This window comes from Anser cygnoides, chromosome 19 (assembly GCF_040182565.1).
Source record: "Anser cygnoides isolate HZ-2024a breed goose chromosome 19, Taihu_goose_T2T_genome, whole genome shotgun sequence".
NCBI classification, from domain to species: Eukaryota; Metazoa; Chordata; class Aves; order Anseriformes; family Anatidae; genus Anser; species Anser cygnoides.
The window spans coordinates 9,699,220-9,718,843 of record NC_089891.1 but is presented as its reverse complement, the minus strand read 5'-3'; the positions used below and the strand labels follow the sequence as shown (position 1 = coordinate 9,718,843).

At 39.9% G+C, this 19,624-nt stretch overlaps 1 protein-coding gene across 5 annotated transcripts in view; it reads left to right on the top strand.

Annotated features, from left to right (window-relative positions):
• The window catches only part of PRKCA (protein kinase C alpha), a 150,449-nt gene that overhangs the window by 78,913 nt on the left and 51,912 nt on the right, over nucleotides 1-19,624 (top strand). For all 5 annotated transcript variants that reach the window (XM_066980336.1, XM_066980337.1, XM_066980340.1 and 2 more), the window contains 2 exons: nucleotides 14,979-15,090; nucleotides 15,813-15,941. In XM_066980336.1, coding sequence (XP_066836437.1) covers nucleotides 14,979-15,090; nucleotides 15,813-15,941 — 241 coding nt within the window. The remainder of the gene's footprint in view (nucleotides 1-14,978; nucleotides 15,091-15,812; nucleotides 15,942-19,624) is intronic.

The window sequence follows — 19,624 nt, the reverse complement described above, 5'->3', positions numbered from 1 at the left end:
AAAGAGAAAATCTGGCTGACGACATCGGGATTAGGGCTGTGAGATAGGCAGCACAGCCTCGCTTGCACAGGCAAATGTTGTGTTTGACCAAACCCGTTGTGTTTCTGTCTCCTCACTGTGGGTATTTGCTGTTTGTTGACAGCCAGCCCCGCCAGCTGCGTGATGTGCAGTCTCCGGGCAATAGTTCTGTGCTTCCCACGTAAAAAAATCTGGTAATGGTTAAAAAAAAAAAAAAAAGTGGGAGACTTTAGCATTCATTTTGGGGATTTGGGGGTCTAGAACAGCAGTTACTTGAAAAATCTTCAGAAAACTGGGTATGGCAGGATAGCCTCTGTTCAGAGAATCTGACACGGCATGTCACAAAGCAGGTTTGCTCCGACCTTTGAAACTGCCCAGACGACTGTAAGAAAGGCTCTCGCTGTGTCTGGCGTTAGCTAATAACTTAACTGAATTGTGCTGAACTGACTTGGGCTGTTTTCTGAAGGACCATGTATTTGGAATACCAGGGGGTTGGCAGGCTCAATATTTACTCTGTTTGTAAAGGACTTTTTGATGAAAAATTAATAAATATCATCACTGTGACAATAAAACATCTCTAAATGCTTTAATATAAGCTTTGCAAATAGATAGATTACATAATGTAGGGATGAGGATGCGCCTCCCCTTGATGTGGAAAATGGGCTTGCTGGTTTTGCTGCTTCTACGTTAAAAATAAAAATGCTGAATAAATGCAGCATAGAGCTGTGTTTATACTTTGTGTACTTAAACTTTTATTAAGCTATGATAAAAGCCTTTTTTTTCCAATGTTGTCTTGCTGTTGCAGAGTAGCCTCATTTGTTGTGCCTGACATGAAATATGTAAAAAAATAAAAAATAATAAAACAAGACCTTGCTCTGTCATGCTTAAAGTAGCCGTGGGAGTTGAATGGAATGAGACTTGATAAATTAATGATGCTAAGTGCTGAAGGAAAATGGAAAAGTGATAAATGTAAGTAGAGAGGTGCCAATCTGTAATACTGTGATTGATGAGCCAGGCACATAGGTAATGGCAGAAACTGTGGGCAAGGGTATAAAGCAATGAATTGAATTTAAAGCAATTGAATGAATTTGGGACTAACAATAACTGTGTTCACCAGAATAGCGAATTAATTCCATAGAAAAGCATGTGTTTAATACACACGTTTGTTTTAATCACTTTAAAAAATATATATGTTTACTTTAGGGGAGATGATGTGATTTTGTAAATATTTAACACGTTATTCCAGTTTATCTTGTAACTGTGTGTTTTGTTTTACTACAAGTCTAGTCTTTTTCTAACTGACACTTATTATGAAACTTCATTTTTGTTTGAACCTGAACTAATACTTTTTCTATTTTTCAAATCATATTTTCTTAAATAATGTATTTTTCTAGGTTTCTGTGCCAGATTCAGTCAGTCATTGTCAGTTTTTTGTTTGCTGTTTGTGTGTTATTTTGCTTTGCTCGTAGTAACCCGGGGGCACGTTGGTTAATTTTCGGCTGAAGCCTGTTGCAGCGCTGCATGCCTGTCTGAGGGCATGGGCATAAAGCAGTTGGCTTAGGTGCAGGAGCAGTCTCCCTAGTTTGGAAGGTGAGTTTGACTTTGTGTTGTTTGCATCTCGGAATAACCCCACGTTAAAGCAGGTCAGACGTCTTTGCCTTGCCACCATGTACGCATGGTGGGTAGGGTGGATGGCTGCTCTTGATGACAGTGGAAATTATGAAATGCACGGTACTGGTAGCTGCTGCTCACTCTGTTGGATAAAGCAGAACTTCCCTCTTTACCAACCTCAGCTCCTTTGGAGTTTGTCTTTCTTGTAATTCTGTTGTAGCAGGAGGATGTTACAAATTATCAGATAACTTTGAATCAGCAGAGCTCCAAGCAGTTGCCTTTCAATTCCCAGCAACTGATTTGCAGAAATTGGTCAAACAGTTTGTTCTTAGCAGCTTCACCACCGCAGTGCAGCGAGACTTCGGTGTTACTCGCTGCTAGACTAGCTGCTCGTCACGTCACGGTGTGTGTCCAGGGGCTGAGCTGAGGTTTCTCCTTCTGTAAGTTATATCCCAAACAATTTGTTTCGCTGGAATTAATCTGTAGGGTGATAGATGCAAAAACATCTACCTGTGGGTTGAAAAATGTGTCAAATTACAAAAGCACTGGCAAAGGCTGGGGCTGCTCTAGCAAACAAGTGCTTTGCATTATCCACTGCAACTCCTGCCAGGCTTTCTAGCTGCCCATAAATGCCGTGGAAGGGAGATGTAGAGTGCTCTAACTAAAAGCACAGGGAAATTCACATTCAGGCGTGATCTTGACCAAATGTGTATTGTCCAGGATATGTGAAAGAGATTAAGATGTGGATTATAACTGAAAAAAAATATATTTTATTTTTGTACCAGGAATTGCTTTTATTCGCCCAGTTCCTCCTTGAGTTTGCTGGGCACGCTGTCACTCTGGTTGGGGCTGCAGAAGGCACGGCAGGCTCAGCCCCCTTCCTAGGTTGTGTCCGCTTCGTAACTTTACGGGTTTACTGCCTGTCTGGTTTGTCTTGCATCAGTGTGGCTAGAGGGCATTTTGCATCATTATTACTGCTGTGTCGTGCAGAGCACACAATCATTGGACACTGCAGGAGAATACTTTGTCTACTTGATCCAGTACATCTTTATTTTTTTTTTGAATAGATAAAGCATTTAGTGTGTCTGAAATTCTTCTACTAATTTCTTTTCTTTTCCAAAAACTGAAACTGCCAATGAAGGGCAATATATGAGACATATTCCTCCTGCGTATGAAATTCTCAATGTAAACTGTACCAGAAGCATTTATATTACAATTTCAAGTAACTTCCTGCTAATTGCATTATATCGCAATCTAATAACTTGGAATATGCACATTATAACAGCGTTACCTGAAACAGTTAGTTTCCCTTAACATGTAAAAGTTCATCTGGAGGAAGTGTATTAATGCCTCCTTGTGTTTGTTTCTTTTAATGGTAAGGAGAGGTTTTGTGGGCTGAAGTGACTTCTGGAGACAAAATGTAATTTCTGGCTGCCTGGTTTATAAATATTTACTTAGCATTTATGTTTTTCTGTGTTCTGCGCTTGGAGTAGTCTGTTATGGAAGGAATTTTTTCCCCAAAATTTAATATCTTCAATTAAATTAAAAAAAAAAAAGAAAAAAAAAACCTAAAACTTTAATTTCCTTCAGGTTCTCCTAGATAGGCTATAAAGGTCTAGATTGTCTCCAAGATGGGTGCTACAGAAGGAAGGGCATACATTTTACTGAAAAGTTTATTTTTCATGTGTACCCACAGGCCTAACGCTTGACCAGTGCTAGCAAACCTGGTTTTCAAAGATCTTTTTTTTCCCTTCCTTGTTCCTTATGTAAGTCTGCTATATGTTTATCATATCAGATTTTTTTCTTTCAGCAGGATTAATATTGTGCAATTCCATTTGTTCCTGGGATTAATTTCAATAATTGTTTTTGATGCAGCCTTACAAAGGCTTAGCCAGCAGTGCTAGAAAAAGCCTATGTTGAGCTACATACTGGATTATAGAGGAAGGACAGTTTCTTCTATTCTTCTTTTTAAACATTACATTACTTGCAGATTAGGAAAAATGCAATTATTCTGCTCTGGCACATGCCAGGCAATTTTCATAGATGCGTTTTTTTGTGTTCCCAGACTGAACAAGGCACTGTAGGAACTTTTATGAATGTGACTTAAGATCTTTCCAAATTCTTTATTTCCTCACCAGCAGTATCAGCCTGCAGAGTTCCTAGCAAAAGGCCGTGTCTATGCGGTGAGCGATGCGATGAGCAGACAAGGGTCCAGCCTGATTTGCGTGATGTTGGCAAATGAATTAAGAGTTGCGATCGTTGCGGGGACTCCCACCATGTGTTTGGACTGAAATTCATAATAGCAGGACAGAGGCGCAGCTTTTCCATTCATTTTCCAATCATTTCAAAATGGAAAAGGTTTTTCTCATTTGTTAAGAGAATGAAAAAAAGCTATTTATCTATTTCTCACTCTTCGCTTTTTTGCCTGTTATTCCTGGATATGTGTTTTCTGTATTAAATTGACCCAGTAGCCCTCAGGATGATGAACTTTAGAAATGATGTGTGCCAGCATTTAGGGCACCATTAATTCCTGCTGGCTGGGAGGTCTTGTGCCAAAAAGAAGGAAAGAGGAAAGGATGCAGAAGAGTCTTGCCTGTAAGTATGTGAAGCTCTGTAAACACAGAACAGGCAAAGCTGCTGAGATTGGTTCCGGACATGCCACACGTTCGGCAGTTTGTCCTCAGTTTGTTTCCTTACCTAACATCACCGTTACAGGGAGATTTTAATATTTGGAGAGGTTTCCAGTGTCTGATAGGGGTAGATGCTGCAATGCTTGCTGGAGCTGTGCAGTCTTCCTGGTCTGAGGCTCCGCTGAGGAATGTTCTTGCCCACCAGAGGTTTCTGAGAAATCAGGAGCAGGACTCGGAACTCGTCCTCCCTTTGGAAGTGCTCTGCCAGCAAAGCGCTTCTGTGCAGGCTTCCTTCCAAACGAAAAGCCTTCAGTGTGATCTGGGAAGCTCCTTTGCCATCAGCAGCCTTGGGGAAAAAAAGACTGTTATTAAAGGAGGAGAAGGAAAAATATGTGGTATTGACAATTGTGTCTATGGAGCGGCCTCAGGATGGGCATAGTGGAGAGATCGAGCTAGAAAGTTATCTTCCAGTGTTCCTGAATGGCTGGGGGAGGTTTCTCTATCTCCATAATTTTTTCTGCTTTGAACAGCGCACGGTTAATTGCAAGGGATTAAATATTTATAGATCATATTACTGTGCAGTGCTGAATGCTGCAGGGACTTCTCCTAACGCTGCCAGGTGGCGGAGGCTCGTTCCCCCCAGGAGCAAGGCTGGGCTGGTGGCCCCGGAGCGCTGCTCCCAGGAGCTCGCTGCTCTTCTAACGCCACCACGGCTTGTCGCTGCGTCCACCTGTTTGATTAGCAAACCTCAAAAGGGTCCAATTCAGCCCAAGGGATGGCAGCTTGGTGTCAGTTTTTATTTTTAATGTAACCGAGCTCTCTTCTGTGGTCACGGTGAAGCGTTTTCCTCCCCAAAGTAACGCTGCCTTTGGGTTTTAAAACACAAGTTATGCTGCCAAATGTCTGAGAATCAAGAGGCCGTGCTGAAAGCAGGCCTGTCTTTCAGGGGTTTGTAGAGGATTGCTAACTTTTCCTTAAAGTTTTGGTATTGTTTTCTGAATTTATAGTCAGCTAATAATTTTCCACTGCTGTGGAAAAATGCTATGGGTAAGACAGCTTGGCTGTGATCTACCATCATAAGGGCAGGGTTCGAGGACAAACAGAGCATCTTGTACATTCAGGTGTACAATAATTTTTACAATTATAATAATTTATTATTTTATATATTTTTTCTTTACTCAGAAGAGTAGGATTAGTGACTTTTTCAGAGGAGGAGATACTGACTTTGCTATAGGAAATATGCCCCACGCTCTTTAAATGCTAATGAGTCTGTCTCCGTATTCCTTGGTCTGCAAAATTTAACGTGCCTGAATTACTTTTCTGAAGAAGGGTTATTTAGACATATGGAAAAACATCTGTTCAAGGCATAAATAAATAGTGTTTCAGTGGTTACACAATTTCAAAGACCATTCAAGGACTCTGTGCCTCCGTATCTACCAGGGTGTGATTCTGGCTGTGGTTTGCGGAGTGCAGCCTTTTTCATGTCCAGGTTCTGAGATAAGCACGGGCTTGGATCAAACCCTTCAGTCAGTAATGGCATTTGTATGTACAGTCCTTTGCTGGGGTTTTTGTCTCTGGAGAAGAAAATGTTAAGAAATGCCCATCTTAAGAAATGTCTGCCTACTTTATAGGTACTCGTTTCTGTGCTTCTGAAAAAACGGAGCTGAAACGAGTCCCCGTGCTTAAATTACACATATTTTACCCTCCTTCCTGCCCTGTTTTTAGTGATTAACAAATGTATAAAATATCAGGCAAAAATGAATTATTCAGTGAGTGACTTTGAAGGCAATTTGCTCAGGTGTTTTAAATTCATGTCTGTCTGTTAAGAAAATAAGAAATAAATGTAAAAAAGTCAAATAAGGAGCAATAGATCACCCCACAAGTTCTCGTGTGAGGAAGCTGCTGAGTCTTGAAAATCGGACTGATTTTGAACCAAAATCTTCCCCGACCTTTCAAAAATCGCTGTTTCTGATTGTAGGCACTGTCAGTAGTTATACCAAAAACTCTGCTCTTGTAGCGGCGACGCAGGATTGCAGCGAGGTTTGTCAGAAAGACAAAAATAACCCCCCCGATCCATGTCTCGGCACTTACCCTGCAGCGAAGGTGAGAGAGAGCTGTAGGGTATAGATGAGGCAGTACCTATATATAGGGTCCGACACGTATCTCAAGTCCATGGCGTAATAGTTGTGAAGACCTTAATTCAAGCCACACAAGACAGGACTGGCTGAAGGCAGGTTTGGCTTCACAAATAAAATACTGGATTAATTTTTTTTTCTTTTCATTTTTGCAGTCGTGAAGTTTGAGGTCACAGAACCACATCTTTAAGTCTTAACATGCCAGAAAAGATCTGGAGTTATGGCTGTGATGGCTTCTGGAAAAAAAATAAAAACGTTTGGAGTCATTCCTGTTCTTCCGCACCTTGATTCTGATTATTTCTTGGAGAAATGTGTATCGGTTATCTGTGTGAATAACGTGCAAACCATGACAGATGTTGAATTGTTTGACCTGATACCTCTGCACTCGGGGTCACTGCTTTTACAGAGAGGCATGGGGATTTCAGGTTAGGTTAGTTTTCAGCCTTTATCTCATTTCATTTTGTGCTTAAGTGAATGAAAGAAGGATAATAGGAGCTCCAACTAAGGATATTGGGAGAAAAAAATAAATCACATCACGTCTAGAATAAGCAAGGTGGCAGGTAGTGAAATTTTAAAAACCTAAAGAGAAGTTATTATACACAAATAAATGAAGGTGGTTCGCGTGTGGCCTGATGTCCCCAGCCAAATGACAAGGACAGCATTCCTTCTTTGTGTTAAGTTCTCTGCCATGTTAACGATGCCCCGCACCTGACTGCATTTCAGCTCCACTGGAAAGCACAGGAACTGCGCTGTTGTTTCTGCTGTTCACCACTTCAGCATGGGAATTTGTTTAAATTACTTCCTCCAGCTGATCAACGTTGAACTATGTATTGTAAAAAGTATTCTAGGTGTAAAGAATACCTTGTGTTTTAAAGGGTATTTGTCTAAAAAAATATATTGATAAAACGAATAAATAAAATATTCTTAAGGCACAGGACAGCTGTGCCTCTGTCTTTCCAGTACTCTTTTTGAATCCAGATCCCTAGCATCTCTAGACCATCCTAAAACATTCGCTTAAAACCTCTTAAAACTCAAGAGAAAACTAAGCTTTAAAAAAAGGGGTTATTACATTTGTAACTCGAGTTTTTAATTCATGTCTGTTTTGCAGTGATTGATACGCTGGAACATTTTGTTGAGTTGTATCCGAAACAAAATTTTGCTTCGTTTCCTCCTAGTCATGAATAAGTTTCTGACAGGATCTTTTGTTTACGTGCTTTCTGTAATTATACTGCAGTTTTTTCATTAAAAAAGAATATAAAAAAAAAGCCAGTAAACACCAAGTCCCTTTTGAATTTAACTGTATTGATAGTAATTAGGAAATTATAAATCCCTGTGAGTAGTGTTACACAGATCTTCTTTCTCCATTTGCCAACTCAATCAAAACTATTCTATGCCAGAAGAACTTGAACAAAAGGCAGCAATCAAAATCAGTCGATTCAATGGCCACCTGTTTCTTTTAATTAAAAATAATAATTTAGTGTGAATTCCAGGAGGGACCTGAAAAATCTGCTGTTCAATCAGTTTTGAACTGGGGTGAAGTTCTCTTCTGTACAAGTATAGAGAAGGAAGTGGTTGATAATTGTCAATATTAACTAAATACGAGTTGTTTATTTTTTTTCTTAGTGTACTTTGAGATTAATAAAGCATAGAAGTAGTCTTTAGTAACAGTGATGAGAAATGGGATTTTTTGTTGCTATTGTCAGCTGGGGTGTGATTTTTTTTACAAAAGACTCAAGTTCTACGGAACTTGAGACTCGCTCCTACCTGTTAGTTTGGAAATCTGTCATGGAAAGAGCCCGTCCCTCCTCTTCTCCACTGCATCCGTGTCGTACAGTCTTAAAGTTGAATTTACGTATTGTTTGTGACTTGTATTTTTGCTTTATCTTGGTTTTCTTATCCCACCGCCACCTTTATTACCGTTGATTTGAATGCTGCTGTTGCCTATTGCCTGTGTTAAGGTGTGTGTGGATGCCCACCTTGGAGATGTGAATGGGATTAACGCCTCCTTTAGTGTCTCAGCCTACCCAGCAAAGCTCCTCATTCTGCCTGCAGCCAGGATTCCTGGGAAGAGCCGGCTCTGTGCCGGCAGGGGAGCTGTCTGCAGGTGGATGGCTGTGAAACACTAATTTGAGTTCATGCGTCTTATTGAAAGGAGCTCATATATACATAAATTAACAGAGCTTACCAGAACAAACTCTCGCATTTTGCTTTTGAAGATTTCTTGTACTGTTTTGATTTTTTCCTCAAACTGTTCTGCACGTCCTTATTTCAGGGTGCCCTGTTATTTAATCAGGGAAGGTGGTGCGTAGTTTCCTACCATCATCCCTCTCCTCCTTCGCTGCTGGCAGCTGTACGCCGACCTGGGGCTCGAGGTGATGGAAGTCCGGCATGCCGTGACGTGCTGAGCTTCTCTTCTTGTGTCCTTTCCGGAAGGCAACAGCACTTCTCTACACTGTGGCTCTCAGAGGGAAATACCAAATAAACTTTAAAGATTTATACAGTTTGTAGTAAGTGGTGTGATCTTTAAATCGCTGACCTCGTCATGCCACTTAATCATTCCTGAGAGTCTCCGGCTCCCTTTGCTTTCCCTTTGCCAATTACACGGCCTCGTGCAGGCAGGCACAGAGCTGGGGACCAGCTAGGCAGCGACTTGATGCCATTGCTCTTCTGGGCTACAATCCTAGGAGCCGTATTTTAAGCCCTGGATGTTATTGCCAGCAGAAGCATCTGGCTCCTTGGTTCCCTGGCTCCTCGAGGTTGAAGCTGCTTCCTTGCAAATCCCCACCTGATGTTCTTGTCGTCTCAACAGGAAAATAAACAGTGAGCACAGGAGAGCTGCTCGGGCAGTCGAGGTGGGTGGGTGCAGGCTTGGATGTTGTAGTCACTGCCGGTGAGGTGCTCAGGAAGGCTGGAGTCTGAAAGCTTTCCCTAACAAAACAGAAGTTTGCCTGAGGACGGTGTGGGATGAGCGTGGGATTCGTTTCCACACAGAGGCAACGCGCTGGATTCTCCTCAGATACGTTTTATTAACTTGGTGTTCACTTGGGGAACGGAAAGCTCTTTTAAGTGAATATACGTGGTACAAACTGCAGTGGGTTCGTCAACCTGCTGGAGCGGCGTGGCTCACAATTGGCTTTAAGGACGTTTTGGTGGGGACAGAGGATGAGGATGTAGGATTTGATGTTTCTGTCCCAGTAGGAAATGGTTTCAATTACTGCAGTGAGAACAGAGCTGCCCTTCTTCTGTCTCTCACCACAAGGTGTGCACCTCCTGCACATCCCTGCTGCAGCGTCTCCCCTCCTGTGCTTGACAGAAATGCAGGCGGGCAGTACCGCCGTTTATGCCACTGACACGCAGGATTTTTATTTATTTATTTATTGTCTACGTGAAGTACTTTGGGACACTTTAAGCTTACTTCTCTTTTATACATTTTAACTTTGTAAATACAGACATTTGTAAGCATCCAGGCGGGGATGAAGGGCAAACCTGTGGTTCTGTTGTGGAGGCAGAAACAAAACCTGGGTACGCCTCCATTTATTGACACCAAGTTGTTCCTTGGGTTGCAGGCCCTGATGCAACCTTAGGACCCCTTGCTGTGCTGCCGCAGAGCAACTTGCTGTTATTTTTGTAGAGGAAAAGGCAATTTTCACCATCTTTAGAAATATTTTTACACTCGTTTTTTCCATCATCTGCTTCTTAATGATCACAAAAATAGCAGTTCAGATGAGGAAAAAAACTTCCACTAAGCGCAGAGATTAAAAAAAAGAATCTTAAATCCTGCCTAAAGCCTAATTCATGTGTGTGTCTTGGTATAAATGACTGAAACATTTGTTTTCCCCCCGCCTTGATAACTAGAACAGTAGAGGCTCCAGCAATGGCAGATCTGTTTGTGGTGGTGGTTAAATTTCTTCTGAAAAACCTCACCATTTCTAGCTGTGTCACCCAGAAGATGCTGAATTAAATACAATTTGGGTAAAGCATCACAGAATCGACATCAAAGTTGGCCTTAGAGATATCATTCTGGGGACACGGTTATTGATATTGGAAGTCACATACTCTGAAAGGACTTCGGTAAGTAATAACGTGATGCTGCTTTGTGTACAAAATGCCCATGGCTGCAACCTCGCATGAGGCGCTTTTTGTGTTTTATCCTTAAAAGCAAAGTGATTATTTAATGCCTGCAAAATTATAGTGGGTTTAATGTTGCCATCAATGGGAATAAAATACTAATCAAAAGGGAGCTTTTAAAAAGAATTCAGAAGGATAATAATCATAAGCTGTTTTGTAATGTGTCGGAGCACAGTTTGACGTCTGCTGCTGGTTAACCATGCGCTTTCAATTATTTCCCACTCCCATCTTTGATCCAGAAAAGTGACGGAACGGTTTCTGGACAAGGGGTGCTTTCAGTTGGTGCTGAAATTGATTCATTTTTGCTAAACAAAGCCAAAAGGCAGCGATGGTGGCAGTAGAGCCGCAGGAGGCCCAGTGCAGCTCAGCACCCATGGGGAGATGCCGCCGTGTTCTGCTTCCCTCTGCTGGAGCGAGGGAGGAATCCGGCTTGGGAGCAAATCTGATCCGGTTTGGCGGGGCCAAAGGCGTCTGGGGAAGTCACTACTGAATATCTATGGGTTTATGACCGGTTTCTGCTCAAATTTTCAGTTTTTCTTTCCGTAGGTCCACGCAGTGCACCTCTGTGTACACCGCATTGCCGTGGATGTCGGTCTCCCTGTAAGCATGCCTCAGCTTTGAGATTAATGAATAGGGGGTTGATTTTTCACGTCTCTTTGGGGTGTACATGCTGAATCCCTATTAATCTTCATAGGGGCTCAGTGCCCACACGTGCCATGACAGGCTCTAAAACTCATTTGTTGTGCTGCCATCGACTCGCGAGCCCTGCCTAGCTTTCTGCCCCTTTGAAGGTACTTCACAGGCAGATATTTCAATGTTTGTGATACTCGTTGCCCAGAGTTCCTTTTCCCTTTTAATTTTAATATATTGTATACAGTTCTACTTAAAAAATCTGAATTTGCCTTAGTAAAAGCAGAGAAAAGAAAAGCACTTTTCAGCATGAAAATTACAGGACTTTCAATATAGCGTGTCATTCATCACTGCTTAACAAGCACAGTGGTAATGCTTTCCCAATTGCTGCTTTCCCCCTTCATAATTTTGATGGATTTTGGAAACAGAAGTGGGTTTTCCCTTTGGAGTTTCACAATTAATCTATGCCAAGTTTAGTGCAAAGTTCAATTCTCTTGCAAATAGCAGCCATTATTTGGCAGTTCATCTGTCATATCCTGGCTTGGCTCCCTGTGTTTACTGTGAAATATGACTGCCAGCAATGCTTCAGGAATTATTGAAAGTTTACATTGATTAAAAGGGGATATTTGAAAAAAATCTCCAGGAGCTTTCCTCTAACTCACTAGTTTACCTCTAGCTGAAAAGTACTGGCAAAAAATGGTGTCATTTCCTCAATTATGCACATAGATCACTTAATGCGTATTTAACGTTGGGAAATATTAAATTGTATCAGCAATTAATAAGTGTTAATTTCAATTAATAATATAAGTAATTAGTAACGGCAAAATAATTATTACAAAATAATTATAATTAAAGTGTAAACTATAGATCTCAAGTGCATGAGAAGCCCATGTCAGTTCAGGGAATAACATGAGCAGTTTGATCATCTGTGATGGGTGTGCAGAGATCTCTGAGCTTTCTCTATTTGTTCTCAGATTTGCTTGCAAAACAATAATCTGATGTTTTGAATTCTTAAATTTACCAAATGTAAAACAATGCCTGGGAATGAAACAGAAAAACAGGATTAAATACCAATGAAGAGTTTAATCTCTTATTTGTTACCCTTTAAATTTTTCAGAGGTCCTTCTATTTACTTCTATTAAAGAGATTGAAAGAGTTGCATTTCCTCCATGTGAAGTTTCCATTCCAGCAATAGTTTTGGTGCTGTTTTACTTCGTCCTCTGAATTTTTATACTATGCCTGGAAGAAGTGACCTCGTGTGTGTGTACAGCATAATAAATTACAATAGAACATACTTGTTTCCCTTAAAAAAAATCTAAATCATATCGAATTGTTCATTTTAAACATCGTGCAATGGGCATTTTCACAGATTTTGGGTGTGAAAGGGTTTGACCCAACTTGATTTATTTACATGACTGTTGTTATTTCATTGTTTCATATAAATGCTTTGCTGTTACCGAGTGCGGTATGGTTGTCCTCAAATGTCACAACATTTTTAAGCCCCACACACCCCTGCTAAACTTAATTACCATGTGTTTCCGTTGATTGGAATGGAATTATTTGGTAGTGCTTGTTATATAATTTCAGTATAATACACAGGTTCAATGTATCTATTAGACACTCACTGTAATAATTTCCCATAGTTCTTTCCCCCTATATCATTACATGATACTCATAAATACCACTTATGTCGCATGCTAAACACAAGTTTAAAAATCTGTTTATTCAATGTCATTCTTAGTAGCTGTGGTTTTTGTCCTTCTTAGCAACAGATGTGCTTACCAAAATAATGTTTAAGTGGGTATATTTATAAGGCAACAAGTTCCCAACAAGTTTTGTTTGTAAACACAAAATTAAGGAAGAATTAGCTTTGAAAATGCATTTTGAATTGTTTGGTAGGCATATATCTAGTCAGAGTCAGGCCATCAGATATCCGTTTACTGAAGCAATGTTCCCATGACCCCACACCCATTGGCTATATCTTTAATAAATAACGAAACAGATGTTCTCTGGAGCATTTTGAATGTCATTCCATCTCGGTTAACTGTGTTTACAAAATAAATATGGTTGTTAGCAGTTTGCGTTTCATATCTCAGGCTGTATAATAAATAGAACGACTGAAATACAATGTCAGTTGGAATTCTGGCTGTAAAGTCCTTACTGGTTATCCCGAGTAATACATATTTTCTACCTGTGCAGTGAAAATTACTGCTTATGGATTCATGCTAAAGCTTAGAATCAGTACAGAAAAATATAACAAAAAATGTCTACCAAAACAAAAAACTTTCATGAAGTATAGCATGGCAAACTATTACATTTTCAAGGCAAGATTCTGCCTTTTCACGGTCATATTTTCATTTAAATTACTGTCAGGAGTTCCCAAATTCCTTGAGGAAGCGCTTATACTACATTTTTTAAGAGAGTCAGCCTTTTGTATAACGTGTTTTGATTTTTCTTGAAAGCTTCTATTGGCAAATGCAAGTTGAAAGCTTGGTTTATTTTTGATGACAATTTGTAATTCTTATCTAATGCAGAGGTATGTTAAAACCAATATAAAATGTAAACAGGAGAAAACTTTTTGAGCCCTCATTTTGCAGTTTTATTTGTTAAGGATGTTTGAATGCCTGCAAGACCTGGTATTGCATAGCTCCTCCATCCTCATCTTCTGTCAGTGTATGAGGCTGTAAAAATCTGAAGGAAATTGATTTAAAACCCCAACGTGTTCAATTAAGAATTGCAGCTTTTTCCCAGCTTCTGATGGAGATTGTGCAGTGACGGGTTTGACTGAAATGCAGAGAGAAATTGTGCTTCCCAAACCTGTGCTAAACCGTTTGTTGAGGCTGGAGGCAGTCACGAAGGATATCAAAATACCTGATGTGCACAGAAAGTGTAGGGCTGTCGGGTTGTTTGTTCTGGCAATGCTCATCTTCAGGTGTTGGGAACAGGCTGTGTGAGCTGGGTGCCCCTCAAGTTCTGTACCTGTGTACATGCCCAAGGCGGGTGAGAGTGCTGAAGTTGGGATTTCCACCTTTCATGTCAATGTTCGTGGTTCTCTGAAGGGGACCTCTGCCCCTAGAGGAACAGAATGTATTGGACCTATCCGCAGTGTTTGTTTTTAAGGGATTTGGGTGTATTCCATTTCACTGGTCCTAAATTAGAAACTATTTCCAAGCTGCTGGTAGCCTCAAAATGTCCTCAGCATAAATTTCTCTGTTGGAAAACCAGGCAGGAATAGCGATCTCTGTAAAATCTTAATACTTGCCAGGTTCAAATTTGTTCACTTTCATTTTTAAGAATACAGATGTTAAATTTGCAGGATTTCAAGATGATCTCACCTTCAAGATCCTGATTTTACACTCGTTTTTACTTGTTACTTCTAGAGGCTACCTTTACATGTTACTTCCCTTCTGTATTTTGTATTGTTTTTTCAGAATGGTGATGATAAATTTTAAATAAACAGATGATATATGACAGTTCAGCCACAGGATGGATGCCATCATTGTTTTTTATGTTTATGTACAGTCACTAAATGGAAGTTTTAGTGTAGCTGAATCATCGGAACAAGCCTGGGTTCACTAGGCTGACATACTCTTTCTGACAAAACCAAAGCAAGGGAAAAATAGGAACTGAGCACTAAACCTGTGGCCAATATACCAGCACTGATGTAGGTACTTTTACAATGGTTATGAGCAAGCTATGTGCTGGAATATATTTTTTGTAGCATAGGTTGCAGAGCTGGAAGGTTTTAAGTATTTGAAGTAATGTAATAAAGGTGTGCCAATCTTATTTCTTAAGACTTAAGAATCTGTTTTCGTTTTTCTTTCAGGATCCCAGAAGCAAGCACAAATTTAAGATCCACACGTATGGGAGCCCAACCTTCTGTGACCACTGTGGGTCACTTCTTTATGGGCTTCTACACCAAGGGATGAAATGTGACAGTAAGTTAAGTTTTGCTTTGTTACGAAAGAGTATTTTGAAAAGTACGTGGAAACACTGAATAACAACTTCTTATTTCTTTTCTGTTGAAAATGCCACTTCAAATGTGAGCTCTTTATAGCACCGATGTGTTTCAAGCGGATATTTCAGTATGCTAATAATATACTAATGAAAACCACCTCCGTTGCTGAGAGTGTGCTGTATGGACTTTGATATGACTGAAGTGCATTGTCATGTCGCTTTTGAGGAAACCTGGCTTTGGAGTGGACAGATGAATGCACTGTTGAAGACTGACATTCCAGTTCACTTGGTAGCCAAGGTCCAATATTTTCCTTGCATTTCATTTGTCTTGGAAGTCTCTTGCTAGAAAACCTAATAATCGATTTAAACCTAACTCCCTTCATTGCTGCTGCTGGCAGGAGTGCTCTGTTTTCTCAGTCATATTCCCAGCAAGTCCTTATTCCATGTTCACTTTTTTTTTCTTGCACTTCGTTAATACTTTTAGGTGTCTAAAGTAGATTATTTTATGCAATGTTTCATTCACCTTCTACAAAATGTAGAAGGGAACTAGCTGTGTTGGTCACTCAAAAAGCGTGCAGCTATGATCTGCAAATTTTGCCAACAGTTAGGCATGGTAGTCTTCAACTTCCACTTTGCTCAGTGTTTGCCGTGCAATCATATTATTAGTTTCTCATAGCTGTCTGAACCATTTTTATATCCACAGCTTGTGATATGAACGTGCATAAGCAATGCGTAATAAATGTCCCGAGCCTCTGCGGCATGGATCACACCGAGAAAAGAGGAAGGATTTATCTGAAAGCTGAAGTCACTGCTGACAAACTGGAAGTAACAGGTAAACAGCTCACTTTGAAATGTTGCAGGTTTTTTTAAATGTATAATATGCCCTGTGGGTTTATATGCTTTGGTCAACTTCTTTGGGAACTGAAGCCCATGACAGAGTATTTCCCTTCAGAAGTGAGAGGATTTCATTCACTGCGTTCTTGAATCAAGAAATGCTACCGGCATTCTGAAGAATCCACATTTGTTAAAAATAAACAGAAAATGAAAGAAAATAATAGCTTTAAAGTTCAGGAATATTCATTAGAAAAACATGATAATATCAATTTTCCTTCTAGGAAACAGCACAGGGATATCTAACTGGTCAGGAAGCTAGCCATCATCTTCAGAACACAAGAAATACTCTGAACTTCCATCAGCTAAGGAGTTATTTCCTGCATTTCAGAGTATTTAATAAACAAAGGAACTTGGATTCAATCCTGAATATTACTCCCAGTGTATTATAAAATAATAATAATTTTTAAAAGATCAGATTCTGTAAGGTTAATGTTCCCAAGATGGGGAGGAGGGAGAGAAAGAAAGGAAGGAAGGAGAGGATGGCAGTTCGTTTCCTTGGAAATGCTTCTTCCAGAATTTATCAGTAAGCTTTGGATCCACACCCCCACAACTCATTCCAAGTCTGAAGTTGCAGGAAAAAAATATGGAAAATATATTTTTCAAGTTGAAGGACCATTTTGTGCCCCCAGAATGAACGTGTTGTTTAGCTCCGGCAGAACTTCCTTGTGCCATATCAGAGAGCAGAGTTTATCGCTCAGGATCCACTTAGGAATTTGTATTTACAGCACATGTTTTGTTTGCTCTGTGTGTGCTTTCTGTTTTAACTGGGGTCAACTGATAATTAGTATCTGATATCTGAAGTGCAAAGCTGGTAGTGAACTTTAGTGTTGATTTTTCCTTTCTGTTGGACAGAAATATGCAAAAATGTTTTTTGCCAATCAGATTACAATAATTTACTCAAAGGGAAAACACAGGGTGGGAATTAGGATAGACAAAATTGACATACAGGAAGGAATAACAGAAAATTTTAGTTGTATTTTTTCTTAGGTAGAGGCAAGTCTCTTAAATCTAAATTGTTAAAGGAAGTAGTATTTTTTTGTTGCTCAGAACTTTAAGAAATTACAGAATCATGCTGTAGTAATTAAAAACAAAGGATGATATAACGTACGAAACCAAGTATAAGATGGTCATAAAACATAAAGTTATCAAAACTCTTTTACTTCAGGAGAGGGATGGGTTCATGTGTCGTCACAGGTGACCAACACTGCTTTAATGACGAAAACAACAACACATCTTAATACATCTTCATGCATATTACACGAACAGTAATACAGCTTTAAAACTGGTACTGCACAAAACGGAATCGAGTGTCCACACAATGAAGCAGGAACCAGGTGCTGCTATCAGCATCTGCTTGGTGTTGCAAAAGGGAATCAAATTCGAGGGTGAAGTTACAGCAGGACAAAGTAGGACATTTCGCTGACATCTCCACTTCTGCTTTTGCTTTTTGATGGGGTTGTCAGCAACCTGGGGATGCTGAGGGTTGTTATATTGCCTCAGCATTGCTCAGTTGAAAGGCTAGAGCCTAACTTTTGATTAGCCCCGAAGTGGTCAGGCAGTTGGGCTCAATGACATTTGCAGGTCCTCCCAGCTGAACTATTTTCTTTTCTTTCCTTCTATTATCTTCTGCACCAGAAGGATGTTCCTTCTACCTCTGCACTTCTTACATGGGGAATGAATCACAAAAGCTACCATAGCCCTTGTAGGCAGCATAAAGGAAATCAGGCCACCACGCTGGATTTTCACATCTTACACAAGCAGCAAACTTCCCTTCTGTCACCATTCGTTCATGCTTTTGTTATCTCTGCATCTGAATGCCTCCAGATTCTCCTGTCAAACCTTGTAAAATGCACTGAAAGGGAGAGGTATGATGAAATTTAGTTAGAAAGGACTAGAACAGATCCCAAGTGATACTTAATTGTAGCTAACTTTTCAAATAGCTTCCTGCCGGCGTAGGAGGGGTAAATTTGTCCAAGATGCTGTCATTAGGAGAAAGGTGCTTTCACTGAGTAGTGAAGCATTTCAGAGAGGGAGATGCGGGTTCTGAAAGTAATTGTACCAGGAGAGAACTAATTTGAAAATCATCCAAGTGAAAAAAAAAATAATATATTTGCATTGCTCTAGGCCATTTTGCAGCAAGGTTCTTAAATATGACCTACAATTTCTGACAATGTACATTATCAGACAAATAATGTTTCTTTTGTGATGATTCAGCAGATTTATAGCCCTTTTAGGGACAAAAGGGTTCTACAAGTCTTTGTGGTAACAAGGTGCTGTAGAACAATTATACAAGTAGGTTTATTTTTACATCAGAATTTTAGTTGAAAAGGTCTTCTCTGAGATACGGATATGGTAAAGTTGTTACAGATGTTCTGTAGATGCTCTTCCTCAGCTCTTTTTGATGTGAGTGCACTTGGCAAAGGCTGCTATTTGTGTGTTTACAGATTAAACATTTCCATCCAACATTCAAGTGGGTTTCTGGACTACAAGAAAAATGTTTATTACAACCTTGTTCTGCATGAGACGGCTATGGTGCTGTTACGTTCGTATGGTTGGGGCTTGTCAGCACTTCCAAGGCTTCTGAAAATTTCTTTAAATAAAAATGAGTTTCCTTGAAAGTAAGCATTTTAAAATTAATAAATAATAATATGCATATATATATATATACTAAACCCATACTAAGAGAAGGGAAGGAAACCCCTTACTGGGGGTGCCACACGCTGAATGACGGCAGGAACCGCTCACTTGGGGGGCACTGCTCAGTGCTTGGCAGGTTGTGTTTGCTTCTGCCTCACAGCTTTGAGGGTTTTGTAGGTGTAGTCGCTTTTCTTTCCAAAAAATGGCCACGGTACATGCTTGGTTACTAATTGTTTTCCCAATAAAATCTTGTAAATAATATTGTTTTTTATTTCCCCAGTGAATACTGAGAAAGAGGCCAGATGCAGCTGGCCAGTGGCTCGGTCAGACCATCTAAAATATATAAGCATTTTGGCCCGTTTTGAATTGAACTAATCATGGGAATGATTCAGTCCTATACGTAAATATATTTCATTCCTGGGTACTTCAATGCGTACTTTGGATCTTCAGCGTCAGTACTTAGAGGTAGCCACAGTCTTTTCTGTGTGTGTGCTAGAGACTGCGATGCTTTTTCCTAAATTAGTAGGAATTTTGTAGTGTTATACTCTGCCAAAACCTCACCATCTCCCCAGTGCTAGTCAGTGCCATTTCCAGTGCTCATTTGTGTTGCAGTTTTTAAATACAAATAGTTTATTTTATATCTACTACCTTGATAGTTGCATTGGATACTGATAATTTATTGCACTTGGAGTAAATCAGCTCGGTAATTCTCTTGTCTAAGGAACTCATAGAATATTGAATTGGTGTTTTTTTGTGGAAATCGCTGAATTTGTGACCCTTTGATAGGTTGGACTGATGGGTTTTTGCTTTTAAGCATAATAAAGCAGTTTTTGCCAGTCTTAATTTTTTTTTTTTCACTGAAATGTCTTCCTCCTGGTGTGTGTTGGAAGTTTTGTCACTCTTACATTTACTTGTCGACCCATCGTATAATTTGGGGGGCTTCTGAGTGCTTTCGTAGGTGGTTGAGTCACGGTTCTTATTTTT